Source organism: Photinus pyralis, unplaced genomic scaffold, assembly GCF_008802855.1.
Source record: "Photinus pyralis isolate 1611_PpyrPB1 unplaced genomic scaffold, Ppyr1.3 Ppyr1.4_LG2, whole genome shotgun sequence".
Classification (NCBI taxonomy): Eukaryota; Metazoa; Arthropoda; class Insecta; order Coleoptera; family Lampyridae; genus Photinus; species Photinus pyralis.
The window spans coordinates 17,982,891-17,998,615 of NW_022170403.1; the positions used below are offsets into that span (position 1 = coordinate 17,982,891).

Sequence of the window (15,725 nt, forward strand, 5' to 3'; positions counted from 1 at the left end):
GTGCGTGGGGACCCTCTGATCAGTGCACTCCAGGTTGCGTCGAGCGCCCAGATCGGTGTAATAGTCCGTGCTTGGCTGTGCGGACCCACCGCGTTGGAAGACTTTTGCTTGCCCTCCTTCATTGTGAGGGTGGGTTATCGCACGGGAAGATACATGTGTTCGTATGGAGGACAGCCGTAGGCAACTTTTATTGGGTATCAAGATTACGTTACGAATAACGACTGTTTTGCACTCGGTTTTGCAACAATTGGGAGCGCTAAAACAATGCGTTTGAGTTGCAATTTGTAAAAAATTTTACCGTCCTGGGAGTTCTCCGTACACACAAATGTAAATGAATTAAATGATTAATATTTCATTTAGGAGACAACTTTATATCTGCAATGTTTTTCTATACGCGGTGAAGTGAAATTCGATCAACGTTGGAATGTCCATTCCAAAAATTTGATGAGATAATTAGGTCGATCAAAAGCATACTATGTTCGTGGATGTTGCCGGCATATTATTATGAATGTAAACTTTATAATCAAAGTGGCAGACTATGTTCTGGCCTGCCCCGTAAGTTAGACAACTCATCAAGCAACAACGAGACGCGTCAAAGAGGACGACACTACATGTAGATAGCGCCCTAGGTCGAGAAAAGTGGGCGTCTCGATAATAAACGAATGTACTTAGTGTAGTGAAAATTTATCTTGCAGCAGATGTAGGGATTTACTGAGTAATACTTCGTTACAATGATTTAAATAATACTCTGTCACTTTTCATGACTGAGTCGTCTATGCAACTTAATTAATTACAAATAACATCACAGATGTCGCTACATAACATTTGCCACATATTTTCAACACTTACTTCTGAATTCAATGTACCTCATTGTACCAAAATCCGTTTCCATGGTACACTTGGTTATTGGGAAAGCCGATTCAGAAAAATCAGGGCAATCTTACCGAGAGCAACGGAAAGGTTTTGAATGTAGCCAAGACCTTCTTTAGAATTCAATATACCAAAGGTCGTTTTTATTGTACCACCGCCGCGCCGTCGTTTTCGGAAAATCCATTTTCGAATCTTTCGGCTCCCCGTTGTAATTCATACATTCTTTGATTCTTTGATTTCGCAGGTTGAGTTTTTTTATCTTCCTCTCATGGGGTAAGGTTAAAAAATAGGTCGGCGAAAACTTCAAATTTTCCAATTCTGTTTTCAGTAACGGGTGCTCAGGGGACTAACTGACTCAACTTTGGTCAATACTCATCAACCGGAACTGACCTTTTCGCAAGTTGTCTATATTGGTTCAGTTTATTTATCTTCACTACATTATCATTCAACTAACTATATTGGTATTGGTATAATATACATATATTTATATTAAAACGGGAATTACATCTTTTCCTTTTAACCCATCAACGCAATGCTGAACTCCCCAAACTTCCCAGTAAACTGATTCCGTCTCCAAATTAAAGTGCGTGACACTGCTCCCTCCTTAGAAGGGTTTTGTCGCGGAACACTTCTAGTTTCCCTTAGAAGGTTCTTTCGGTATGGACATCCTGTAGTTTGGAACAAATCGACAGTGTTTCGGAAAAAATTACCTACCAAAACTTCGATGTCCATGTCCTTGAAAATGACTTTTTTCATGTTGTAGGCTAACCCAGTCTACAACATTGACACTGTACATTGGATTCTCATGTGATTGCTCTTTGATTACCAGGTATAATATTGACCGACGCCTTTTCCTGAGACGAAGGACATTTCAACTCTAGAATTTTGCTGACGTAACTCTTCTATTCCTTTATATCTCTTTTTAAGTGGCAATTCCTCGGCTCATCGTAAAGGCCCTCCCATGACGTTTGTAGCTTTGAAGAACACCCACGTATTCTTTGGAAATTAAAGAACAATTCAAGCTTGGTATCCACCTGGATTTAACTCGGTATTCATATCGTTCTTTCATACGGTCACTGGCTTTATCTTTGTTATTACGTACCCTATTGTGAATTTCATCCATTTTCGAACGGAAGTTGCTGACCTGCTCCTCATCGCCGATGCCCTTTCCTTATTGCTCTTCCAAATGTAATACTTGGAGGAGTCTGTCCGATAGTACCGAAGAGCGAGAATCTATAAGGAATAATGGTAGATGTTGATCCCAGTCTCGTTGATGATCATAGACAACTTTGGGATGGATGTTTCAATGTGAAGTGGTCTGGATCCGCCCCAAGAAATTAGACGTAGTTGGACGCACACGGGCTGGCAAAGATTTAGGCTGGGGTTCTCGTTGATTCGATGTGTGAGTGGAATTGGCTTCCCAGGTGGGTTTTGCACGGACCGGTCACGGAACTGACGCGCTGTATTCTCGAGTATTTCTCTTTCTTCTCGAACGTACGCTCCAAATCTTCTTCAGCAGTGCGGGGTAGGCTGGCTGGCTGGCTATCTGGATGTCCGCGTAATTTTCTTCTTAGAAGTATTGCCACTTAGGCGATTCACTTGACAACGCACGATTCGACTCCTTAAGACAATTAGCGCAGATTCAGCGTCTGGGGTTGCCTGTGGGATCCCTTTTTTTTTACCCGAATACACTTATATTTATATCCCATTTCTTAGTATCTACTGTAATTAAGCTCCGTCTATCTCACTACGACGAAGCGTTTATAAGTTTGGTGTAATAGGCATAGTGTTATTCTTACACTAGGCCTAAACATAGCTTACGCGTCCTTATCAATTTAAAAATTTCTATACGATTTTCCGTGCATACGGAAGTCTGGTTACACCGTCAACGTGACGCCAAACTCGCCAAACTTACTTCAATTTTTTATTTAATAATTAACATCCCAAATAATAATGGACCCACCCATACACCTTGTCTAACTTCCTGGTAGACTGCTTCCGTCTCCAAATTACAGTGCGTAACAATACGTTACCTACATATCGACATTTTTCACGAGGTATCGTATATCTATGTAGCTATTGCACTAGTTGTACCTATATTATGTATACCTATGTGTTTCATAATGGGCTATAGGTATGCAAGTTACTAGGTACTTTCGATTTCATATTTCTTCATATACGCTTTCCATCTCATTATACGTGGAGTCAAACAAGTCCTATGTACCTCGGGTTAGTGTGCAGCATTTGGTGCTAGATTTGGTGACGCTGAAAGAATATTGGGGTTATTGGAAAAAAAAACAAATTCTTTTACAGTCGTATTATGTCATATATACGCAAGGTGTTTGAAGTATCCTACAAATAACAATAACGTTTTGTAGGCATCTAATTAGAAATACCTGTACATGTCAACTAATACAATTTGGTTGGTCCGTTATTGAAATCCTGTCGATAAATACTGCTGCGAGTTCGTTTTAGTAAACAAATAGGGTGCTCTTGAAGACGGACACTGAAAGTTTTCCATTATGTTCCCAGGATTATTGATACTTTTTCTCCCAACAGGTTGCAGTAGATTATTCCAAAGCATGTTAGCGGCTAAAAATAAATACATAACGTTAGTAACTCAAAAATATAATTAGATTTGTAGTGTTGTCATTGGCAGCTAGCATTAAATACGTTTGTTATAATTTGATTCCATGAAAGGTGGTGGGCATCAAAACCAGAGACTTGCTCTGATCAAAACCGTTCGTTTCTAATACGATTACGCGATTTAAATTTCACCATGCGTGCTGCAAAACGCAGCATTTGAACAAGCAACTCATCTATTAAATTCTACTTAGTTATTTATGCCTTATTCCAATCAACCCCAATCGCTTTGTAAAGGTTGAGGCAAGTCAAAGAAATGTCTATTTTTTTAGAATGATCACTGACTAGTAATAGCATTTACCAGCTAATAATAAATTATCGCATGTAATTCAAGCACGAACAACGTGGATATTTACATATAATGTGCTTTTTTTAGATTTAGAAGACTTCCGGTACTGAATATTGAACTTGAAAAGGAAAACTGTTTATCCTTATTCTAACCGACTTCACACGCAAATTTTAGTTACAATAGAAAATTCCTTTGAAATGTTTCACATAATTATAAAATGATTGGATCGACTGTACTAGTTCAAGGATCAGTGCTATTGAATATGAGCCGGATCAAAAGGTGGTGTCCGAATACGAGCGGAATGACAAAAAATTTCCCTGCTTTTGCTTTTGTTTCCGTTTCCGGTTCTGAGCCAGGCTCCATTTTCGGTTCCGTTGCCGTTCCCGTCACGTTGGCATTTAGCGTTGGGAATGGCGTTTTCGCTTTGCTTTGCTTTCGCTTTCGTTTTAGGTTAGCGTTGGTATTTAGCCGATGAAAACGAAGTGGTTGCGACTAAATTCAAAAGCGCTTACCTACCAAGTTATAAAACAATTGCCTCAGCTATTGCACAATTCGATGCTCGAACTATTTGTGGTCAGTGATTTGGTGTGATATGACCATAGATCAAACTTTGACGCGAATGATGCTTTGATAGATGCGGGGGGTTCACTCGTGGTCGTGTAGTCAGTCACAGCACGGCATACTACCTCTCTGAGTTTTAGTAGGTACATACAAATACCAATTATAAGCATTAAGTAGGTAATAAACAATGTTCGAGCATTTCCGCAACTGTAATACATTCAACAAGTGTAATTCCTTTTTCTCATTGTACATGGTAGAGGTTGCCATCGCTTGTACAAACACGAAACATTTTCAGGCAGCACTTGAAAATCAATATTGCAACTACTAGTAGCCGTATGTCTGTATAGATGGTAGCACAGAATCAGATTGGTACCTATAGAATAGACTATTTGATATTCAAAGTAGGTACCAATCTTTAATAACATGTAACAAAAAGTATCTTTAGTTATTACGAGTATAAACAACGCTCACTTACCTAAAGCATGCCCTTTTTGAGAAAAATGGAAGCAATCGTGCGTAATATAAGATATATCAATCGCTTCATCATATAATTTACGTGGATCCGCAGGCGCATTAAAAAGTTTTATGAAAGGCTGTAAAACCACAGTAAAATCGTTTTTTTCATAACGACCGCTTTCCACCTATGGAGGAATGGCGTAAGAATGTTTTTAAACTTATTTTAACGTAATTATACCAATTCAAATTCTGCGCGTTGATAATCCCTTGCGAGTCTCGGAATGTCATACATTGGATTAGAGCCACCACGATGGAAGCACGTACAATACAGTCTATGCATTAATTTACACATAAAGGATCGACGAACTCTTAAACTAACAGACACATCTACAATAAATAAATAAATAGATGGTAACAGGTACAGTTGGTGATTATTATTGGTTTACCCAATACTGGTATCAAGTTAACGAACGTCTTAGGTAAGTGCTTTTGTAGGTAGTCCAATGCAATCATCAGCTTTTGTGCATGACGTTCAGGCGAACTTTCATCAGCGTTAAAACACTGTGCCGAACAAAGGTCATTTGCGCCAAAGAAGAAGGTAATCATTTTCCATGATTCGTTGAGGTTCAGTTTTAATTTCTTTAATCTTGCGACTAACGCTTTAGCTTGCATTAAAGCGTCTGCGTCCGCCGCGACAGGGAATGCCACATTTAACCGTGAGTGCCTCGACAATAATTCGCCCGTACCGGTGGAGTATCCAGTCAAATTTGGATTGAATTCTTTCAAAATATTAGGTAAGGTTAAGTATGTCCTCCAAGTGTGTTCACCACCTGAAAGATCAGCCGTAAAACAAGGCGAAGTGATCACTCTTACCTATGCACCACGACAGTCCTCTATACTCGATCATATTTCCTAACGCCCACTCTTCCATTGCACCACTCCCTGCGATTAGAGAATCTCCCATCGCGGCTATGATGTCGATGTCGCCTGGTCGAAGTTTGTGCACGCTGGTTGGAACTGTTTCAGACCTACCCTTCCCAATCCCCGTGCTGTTTGCGCAAGGAAACTGGGTTGATTTTGAAATAGTGGGTTGTTTTCTAACGTGCGACTTCCTTTGTGGATATTGTAACATCTTCGGTTTGGGGTCTATCTAACCCAGAAGAAAATATACTACGCACACGTGTTTCAGGTATCAGGGATCAAATTATTTAGTTTACACAAGAATTAAACTTGAAACCAAAATTATAGTTTAATGCAAGCCAAATTAAAAGAGTCACGCAAGAACATTTCTTTATAATAACCTTTGTTTGATTGCGTCTTTGCAGTTTAGTTTTCTTGAAGTTCACATTCATTGTTAGTGTTTCAAGCAATATCAACATTTTCCTAGGCACTTTCTTGATCACCTATCTTTTTTCTTAATGTTTACATTTACTGCATTTTTGTATTTAACATTTATTAATTAAACTTAAAACTTCATTCTACAATTAATTTATGATAATGCTATTATTCTATAACCTGTATTCAGTAGCGCATAACCTAGCATAATGCATTTTTAGACGACTTGATTCGAAAATGACACATATCAATATTGTAGCCTACCTTAGAAAGTTAACAATTGAACATACTGATGTGGATATGAAATTTATCATGCACGGTGCGTGATAAGAGTTAGTGAGGTTGTTTTCATAAGTCAGCTAGAAATTCAGTTTGATGGAAGCTTTACTGGATTGTCAAATAATAATCAATTACATATAAATTGATTTCGGTTCATTATGCAAATTGAAGGACACAAGTCGCCAAAATACGCCAGCAAAACGTTTTCCGAAAATGACGATTTCTTCGTAACGCAGTCGCGATTTCGTTTGGAGCAACACCAAAGTATTCTCGCTGGCCGCTTCAACTACTGATGGTGGTGTGAGTTGTAAAACATCGTCTTCTTTATCGCTCTCCATTTTACGCACCACTTAAAATTCGTTTTAGTAATAATCGTTGCACTGTATGACAGAACTAGCAAAACAATCCATAGCAACCTGCGGTCGTAGCCAACCAACACAGTAAAATTAAAAAATGGCGTAACATATTCTTGAAATATTAGGGATACTAGTGAAAGCTTTTATTGTTCAAGTCGTCTAAAATAGTTATTTACCTAACAAGTTCGGTAAGTTAATTTTCCCGCATGAGCACTTTGTTTGCAGCACGACCGTAGGGAGTGCTGCATTTAGTGCGAATGCGGGAAAATTCTTTCCGAAAGAGTTAGGTACAATATTTTTTGTAACGAATTGCGTAAAAAAAGGTCAAAATTAATAGTTTTGTAAATTAGTTTTTTTTAATCATGAGTTGGTAACACAATCATATGTTTGGTTGGTAACATAATTTTGTAACTACCATTGCACTGGTCACATTTAAAACTTCCACATCTTTGGTTAATACATATTTTGCCTTTGCAATGAGTGCTACTACTGGTCACGGCATTGCATCGTTTGCACTGAATATCCTTGGAAGTCGTCAATGTTAACAAATATGCTTTGAAAAGAGTGCTCTTATTGGTCGCGTAAGTGTACTGATCGTATTTAATATTCCCAGAAGACATGTGTGAAGAAATGTGTTCTCAAATTTGATTTATCTTGAGTTGCGTAAATACACTCGTTACATTTAAAATCCTTGGAAGCTTTGTGTGTGTTAATATGTGCTTTCTTAAACTGCATATGCGAATAGTTGCAGAATATCACTGGTCACATTTTAAGACGTTTTAACAATAAATTTTACTTTTTCTTGAGTTCCAATTCTGAAAAATAATTTGATTGCGTTATAAGTTCTTGTTTATATATTTACGTAAAACTTAGTGTACGTCTGTTTCCGATTAATCGCACTAAATACCCTCAACCAACGGTTTAATTGATTTTACAGCAGATGACAGTTAACCATGACATGACGTTCGTTTCCTTCAATAAGTACTACCAACCGAAGAACGCGCATAACCCCTTCTCTCCAGCGGAAACTAAAAAACACCGCGATGCGGGAAAGTCGTTTTCCCGTGCATCGAGGATGCTTGGAAACATTATCTTTCCATTCAATGAGTACAAAAAATAGTGTTCACAACTCGTGTTGAAAGTGACTATCATGCTCATGCTTATTAGCCAAACTCGGCTTCGCCTCGTTTGTCTAACGGCACTCGCATATCAGTCACTTTCGACACTCATTATGAAATATACTATTTCGGTGACGTGACGTAAATCCTCCCCCAGCTACGATCGCGAAATTAATAAAAACTTCAATTTCAATAAAAAAAAATTGCGGGAGAAGCCCGAAATTTTGCACAATCTTAATTAAAAGTTGACTTCATTTGTCAAAATCTGAAGTTATGTTATTGATGTTGATGTTGTGTTGAAAAATCAGAAGTGACAGCTAATTTTTATAATAGGTTATGTTAACTTCGTCTAATAAATTGAAATATGCCGACTTTAACGTCTATATTAACAGTTAATGTAATAAAAGTAGTCTATAGAAGATGAGAGAGATGTCCCCTCCTGTTTCGCTACACACGATCCGGCAGACTTGTCAGGTTGACCTGAACAGTCCGCCTGAAAGTCGGTCGCTTGAACGTATATATACCCCGGTAGATCTGTCAGGTAAAACTATTCAGGCGGTCAGAGAATAATCAAAAATATGTTCGCTCATCCGGCCGGCCTACCGTAATCAACGGCAAGTTGGGGCGTGTGTATGGTACGGTCGCCTGTCAGGTCGTCGAACTTTCAGTTTAGACAGTTCATTACAAGTCGTGAGGTCGTACAACATGTCACGCGAAACAGAAAACAGGTGTTTGAAGAAATTTATCGCGATTTATCATAGTGAGCCTTGTGTGCGGCAAGTGAAATCAAAAAACTATCACGACCATGACAAGACAAGGATTCAATGAGAACGGGATCGGGTGCCGATGAAGTCTACCATCCCAGTCCCATGGAAATCTCGAAGCAATATCTCTGATAACGAAAAAAGCGAAAGTGGAGTAAGTGACAGAAACACTGAGTGGATAACACGTTTTGTTTATTTATTCAATGAAATAAAATAATAATAATACTTTATTAGTATAGTATATCACAAGATATACAAGTCAAATTACAATACTGGGAAACTTAATGAACAATTATAACAATTTAATTTCGAAATATTGATCAATGGAATACAGAGCATTACTTCAGAATTTCTTTTATGCGTTTTATAATAAGTTTGTCTTCAGCCTGTGTATATGCTTAGGTAAAAGCACAATCATATGAAGAATATTATATTTTACAAACAAATTTCCTTCCTCAATCAGAAACTTTTGAAGAAACAGAACCATCGACATCACCACGCCACGACCAAATAGATAGCTACCAATTACAACAGTTGCAGGTATCTTCATCCCGGCCACGGTCATCCCGGCGATTCCTATCCCGGCGATGACCATCCCGGCCAGAGTTGGACTGGGTCAAGCATAGAGTGACCCAGTGACCCGGTGACCCAGTTAGTTTACTGACCCAGTGACCCGGTGACCCAGTGACCCGGTGACCCAGTTTGACCCGGTGACCCAGCTTGACCCAGTTTGACCCGGTGACCCAGCTTGACCCGGTGACCCAATTTCAAGTAACTTTTAATTAAAAAAAAAACTTCCTCAATAATATTCGGCAACAAGCACGTAGCCCAATTTCATTCAAGAAAACTAATACCTAAAAAAATCAAATGCATTTGTTTATAGTTTGTAGTCAAGTAGTCAATGAAAGTATTTAGAGAAAAGATTTATTTGAATTAAGCTAACTAGTAGAAAAAAATTAAATGTGAATGAACACCTGTAAGCAAACTGGTAAGCCCTGAAGCAAAGAAATAACATTATTCTAATACAATTCGGTACATGGAAAGTTTTTTACGGCAGTATTAAAGCAAACATCACAGAATCGCTGGGTCAAACTGGGTCACTGGGTCAAACTGGGTCACTGAGTCAAACTGGGTCACTGGGTCAACTGGGTCACTGGGTCTAACTGAAAAGAGTATGACGTGACCCAGCGACCCAGTGACCCAGTTTAATTTAGTGACCCAGGTGACCCAGTTGACCCAGTGACCCAGTGACCCAGTCCAACTCTGATCCCGGCACCGATTTCCCGGTGACAAGCCATCCCCGCAACCATTTAATTTCCTGCTTCGGTTATCCCGGCGCTCTAAACCCGGCGATCGGTAATTCCAGCTTCGGTCGCCCAAGCAACTTGAACTCTGCGACCGGAGGGATGCAAACAAGCCGCGGTAAACATATGTAGCAAATTCATGCTTATCATATTGAAACAATATAATACAATACACCGGAATAAAGTTTTCTATTTTATAAATGGTGATTTTTCCTTTTTAGATATAATACAATCTGAATAGGGACTATAGCATCAAATTGAAATTGTGCCATTTATAGGTAGGTAAAAGATGGGTTGTCGCCGGGAAAACGATGCCGGGGTGTATGTCGCCGGGATGGGATGCACCGTCTTCATCCATGCGTAGATAATTGTGCCAATCCTTGGGATCCTGGGGTTTCTGTTTACCCAAAAAAACTACTACTATGATGATTATGAAAAATATTTCAGATTCGCCCAGGGATTCGCCTGAATGTTTGGAAGGTCGTCAATCCATGCGGCGACTGGCTTTCAGGCGGACTGTTCAGTTCGAACTGACAGGCCTTCCGGACCGTGTGTAGCCGGCATTAAAGGCGGTCTACGTCTACATTTTTTTGTACGTGCGGAGGTATGGTGGGTGGGGTTTTGACTCTTATCTGCTTGTACACTCGTTTCTTATCTTAACGGGCTTGATTCGCTCGCATATTAGTTCTGTTTTCTTTCATTATGAAGCGGTACACATATACTTTGCCATACTTGCTACTCCTCAAGCGACGGCCTGTTACACTGAACAATTTGAAACGGTATGTGACTTTTTGTTCTTATCCCTTAAGGCCAAGCGTGTTATTTTGTATGAAACACATCGTTCCGAAAAATCTCTCTGAAAGTCCACTTCTAAAAACTGTTCTATTTACCAAATAGGACTTTGGCACCATTAGTGAATATCCCAACATGATTTTTCCACTAAAAATGCGCCCCCGTGAAAAATAACTTTAATTGTGATCCTGAGATTCTCTAGATATTCTAGCACCATGGCAAGATCTAGTTAAAAAAACAAAATCGGATTCATTTTTCGAGATGTAGAATGCACGGAAGTTTTTAGTTGGGTGAGATCCAAGCTGTTGCTCAACATCAGTAGATCTGCAGATATATTGTTCTCAATAAAATAGTGTTTCTACAATGTCTTTGGCAACGAAAAGAAATTGCTCTCCTATACTTACATGCTTACATTTAGCTGTTTTATTTCGAACGATCTCCAAAAATCTTTGTGCAAATGATCTGATTCTTAACCCGAAAAATGCATGCGGTTTACTCACCAACAGCCATTTACCCAAGTTTAAATACGTTTGGTCATATTTTCTAGTTTAAAATTTTACACGATCTTCTTGGATTAGTCGAAGTCCAACCCTCTCCATCGTTCTGTTTTCATTTGGCAGTGTTTATTGGCGAATTGTAATTTTAATTAGGGGGATTGGCCCTTCGGCAAAATGATTTCAATTAATAAATGATGGGCATTGGGTATGAAAGTATGAGAACCGCAGAAATTGGCACTAGACTACTTATGCCCGGTTTCTTCAGCATTGTTTAAAACTTAAGTAAGCCTTAAGATATAGGATATAGAGAAGTGTTTGTGGTTGGTCGAAATTGATCCATTGAAACCGGCAATTAAACTAATAGATAACATCCTGTCTTTTCATCTCCTAATAACTTTAATCTTCGGGTAAATTCGACTGATAGTGTTTTAAATGTAGGTATACGTATGTATTAACAGAATAAATTTACAGGTAGATGAAAGACAGCAATGCATTAATTTATAAACTTGCTGGATTAATTGATCTTTCAACGATTTTGAGTTCAATCGTATTTTGGTTTTTGTATTTCTTAATGTACAATTAAAACAAAACGTAAAAAAAAAACAGATACCTTTCGTGCTTCTTCCATAAGGACTGCATATGTAATTCTGTTCGTACTGTTTACCAATTGTTGACTAACGGCATTGAAACACAGAAAAATAGCGAATGAAAACAATGTGTAATGCATTAGACTCCCGATGATCGTTTCTTAATGTTTAACTTTAAAAATACCGCATGTGCTGTGCAGGTACACCCACAAGATGATTAACCCTACTAAATTGTATTATTATTTTCGCATTGTTTCTGGATATCTAAATACTTAACGGGGATTGCTTTCACTGTTGCCAAATGATTGATTAACATATGAACGTAGCCCCCAAAAATGTGAGTTGCATAATTTATAATCGATACTATTCTTGGCGGTTACCTTATTAAGATTCTGATTGGAGCTTTAGTTTAGAATGAAATTCACTTTCCTTTTCTAAATATTATAATAAAATAAGGCAAAAAGATAGTTTGTTCAGAGATTACTAATGTTATTGGAACCTAAGTGCAGGGCTCACTGGTATTTAAGTTGCGTAATTCAAGAGCAAAATGAAATTGATGGTAGGTTTTTTAATTGTATCTAGATGCCATGTAACGAAAACCGTTCATGGAACAAGAAAATCGTATCCCGCTATGCAATTGCTATAAAAAAGAACTGCATGTTTTGAATTGCGCATTATTCATTTTTCTGACGTATTGACAACTAACGAAATTTAAACCACAATTTTACATCGAGCTGTAGTAGTCAGCAATGCTCCAATGATTATTTGTGACTCACATCAAAGGTTAGTACCTTCTTTACGCCTTGTTACTTCTGTCAAATGCGTTAATCACAAAACATTTTAAACAAATGTGACGTATTGATATTAGTAGGTATAACATGTTCTTTATCACATACCCTAACACCCACATATAAGAAAGGGAAGACAGTAAGAATATTACTACACCTCTTTAGTAAGAGTAGTTTTAACAGAAATTAATTTAAATTAAATCATCCTTTCTTTAAATCGTTGTCGCATGTTACCCAGTAGGGCATGCAGTTTACAGGGGTTAGGACACAAAGGAACGAGGATTGGTATAAAAGTGGTATTGTTGGGGTCCGTGAAGTGAGCTGGCCATGAACAGCACAAACAACGGATTTAGGTTTAATCGTTTGTGCTTCGTTTGTGCTCGTTTGTGCCGTATAACAAAAGTCAGCAAAATCAACCATACGAAAATTATGGGCAATTCAAAATGGTCAGCTGACTTCACGCACGAAAACAGAACACTTCGGAAAATGAGAACCTAGAGAAAGCCCTATGACCCCAGTGATGATTTTTATAACTACCCATCTTAGTTTTGTAGGATTCTAAGAGAGGTAAACTCCAAATACTCTTTAAAATTCTGTGGTTTTATTTTTTTGTTAATCTGTGATCCGTGATTCGAAAAATGATTCGAATACTAGAATTCAAATCATGTCATGCGGTAAAGGATCCGAATCAAAGTATCCGTGATTCGAATCCATTATTGATGATTCGGATTCGTGATTCGAATTATTTTTTAGGGGATTCGTCCCAGCTCTGGTGTATGTCGTAAGAATGTTGGACTGAAGATGGAAATTATATGATTACTTACAGTAATCCGTATATAAACATCTTGTTCATATCATTATTTATAATGTTACGGACTTGCGGTTAATGTAAAAATTCCAGTGAATGCGCACATTAACCGGTTAAGGTACACATTTTCATACGATGTTGGCTAAGTTTTCCGTCCCTAAATTATGGGATATGCGGGGATATGTGATTATCAACATTGACCGTAATATATACAGTGATGGTGGTGATAAATCATATTTGAGAATGACTGACGGCGTAGCCTTATTATTGATGTAAAGTCTATTATTAACAAAATTCGGGATATATCATTCTCTTGGATGGGATCATACGCTTGGTTTCGGCGGCTGCGTCGCCTCATCTCACACGCCCAGCGAACTTTAAATCGCCTATCAGTTGTTTAAATCAAAACGATATATAAATCGTGCAAACAGAACTTTAAGATAAATTTGATGTAACTGTCCCTAAACACAATATAAACCATTTTAAGAAATTCTATCCTTATTAGTTTGGTAGTTTCAAAGTTCTTTAGTAAAATACCCCCCAGAAATAAAACGATGTATGTGCAATAAATTCATGAAAAGCGTAAAGAAATTGTTATCAGAAACTGATGATGTGGACTTGTTTTTCAGTGTAATCTGATAATATGTAATACCACTCCTTATGCAAAGGTGTTATCGAAACCAAAAGGGTTACAGTTGTCAAGGTTATTTTTAGATTCCTCTCTAATATACCTACTTAAATGTGTCGGCCACAATATCCATTTGTCCTCCTCGTCATATAAGAACATATGGCGGAAAATCTAGTTCTGCATCTTGGTCATTGGTTATGAAAGCTCACCTACGAAAACTATACTTTCGCCCCTATCCTTGCACCAATAAAGGACAAAGGTGGCGCCAATTGCAAATTTATCTTTTTTGCATAGATATCAATTTCCCGACTTTTTTGTCAAAAATCGTATGGAAAGTGGTACTTTCTTTCACTATTTTTACTATGCATTTCCATGGCGTTTACTCCTGTCTATGAACAATAGTTCAACTTGTGAGTGACAGTAAATTGAGAATGTCACTGACTTATTCAAGGATTCAAGGTTCACTATGCATGTATGCAAAAAAATTTCGTATACAACACGTGTTGAAAGTGTCTCTTTTTCATGAATTTGCAGTTCGCGAGGACGATGACTCATAACCTATTAGATGAAGTGGAAAACAGAAACACGTTACACGTCTACATACAAGCAATACAAGAAACCTGGAAACAGTGCGTCTACTTCAAACCAACGCGAAGGTGGTAAATGTGGCGGGGGTGTCATAAGTAACTGTTTTACAAGTGCCAAACGGTGCTCCAGAATCGGAACATTGAATAATAAATCTGATATTATTCAATGATCGGAGTGAAGTGGATGTTCCGGACATTATCGTTGCAATGTTTATCAGTGCAGTTCGGTGGGGATGCCTCGATTACTACGGATGTGGATACAAAACCATTCGATATGCCGGTTCGTGATGGCTTGCATATACCGCAAGCTCACAACTAATCTGCTTTCGGTGAGTTGTTTCAAAGAACGTGGAAAAAGGGTTACATTCAAAGATAACGGTTGTCACGTATTCAATGGCAACCATGAGCTAATCAGAGGTAGCATCTCTTGTGAATGGGTTTATAAACTGCATACTGCCTTCCCAGAGCACTGTTTTGTAGCAACAGGCAACAATAATGTGAATCCAAAGTTGTGCATAGATGGATGAATGACCTGACCAAGCTTAAAAATGGATTAGCTTTTGATGTGGATTTTACTCAGGCGGAAAAGATTGACTTGACCAGCTGTACTACGTGCTTGGAGAACAAATCTATTGGTGGTTATAGTGATATTTTTCCATTTTGGTGGATGATTTTTCTAGAATGGCATTTGTGTTTTTCTTCGATCAAAATCTAGGTCTTCAGTAAAAAATAAAAACGATTTTGCAAAATTTCGTTTCAAAACTGCATTTGATTAAGCATCAAAATACGCAACTTTGCCAAATTTAAACTACCTACCTGTCTCTTACAGTTCCCAAAATCCCCGTGGTGGCCCTCGAATTTGAATCAGCCTGTATAGTTCAATCATTTTCAAAGTTTCAAGTTTCAAACACGGTCTCTAGTGTGAGAAGCAACTCCTCGCCAGTCGCCAGTGTGTTTGTATTGTGAAAGTTAGGTTTTCCACTCATTTTTAGGAATATTTACGTTATTATAATACACAATACTTACATTTTAGTTACAATATTCATAAACACTGCAATACGCG

At 38.1% G+C, this 15,725-nt stretch overlaps 1 protein-coding gene across 2 annotated transcripts; it reads right to left on the reverse strand.

Annotated features, from left to right (window-relative positions):
* Positions 1 to 3,188: 3,188 nt before the first annotated feature.
* On the reverse strand, positions 3,189 to 11,884 carry LOC116164149 (phospholipase B1, membrane-associated-like). 2 transcript variants are annotated; one of them, XM_031478285.1, is made up of 6 exons: positions 11,875 to 11,884; positions 5,693 to 5,969; positions 5,266 to 5,649; positions 5,058 to 5,206; positions 4,839 to 5,004; positions 3,189 to 3,462 (listed from the first exon to the last, which is right to left on the reverse strand). In XM_031478285.1, the coding sequence occupies exons 2-6, from the start codon at positions 5,949 to 5,951 to the stop codon at positions 3,302 to 3,304; spliced, it is 1,119 nt and encodes a 372-aa protein (XP_031334145.1). In that variant the 5' UTR covers positions 5,952 to 5,969; positions 11,875 to 11,884; the 3' UTR covers positions 3,189 to 3,301. The 2 variants fall into 2 exon arrangements, 1 of the variants encoding a protein (XP_031334145.1); XR_004143818.1 differs by lacking the exons at positions 4,839 to 5,004; positions 5,058 to 5,206; positions 5,266 to 5,649; positions 5,693 to 5,969; positions 11,875 to 11,884 and adding an exon at positions 4,319 to 4,553 and having other exon boundaries at positions 3,331 to 3,462.
* Positions 11,885 to 15,725: the final 3,841 nt, after the last annotated feature.

Coding starts and splice junctions, on each gene's coding strand:
- LOC116164149 (XM_031478285.1), bottom strand. CDS start 5,951: ATGTTACAATATCCACAAAGGAAGTCGCACGTTAGAAAACAACCCACT. Junction 5,650..5,692: donor AGGACTGTCGTGGTGCATAG/GTAAGAGTGATC, acceptor CTGATCTTTCAG/GTGGTGAACACACTTGGAGG. Junction 3,463..4,838: donor TCAAAAAGGGCATGCTTTAG/GTAAGTGAGCGT, acceptor ATTTATTTTTAG/CCGCTAACATGCTTTGGAAT.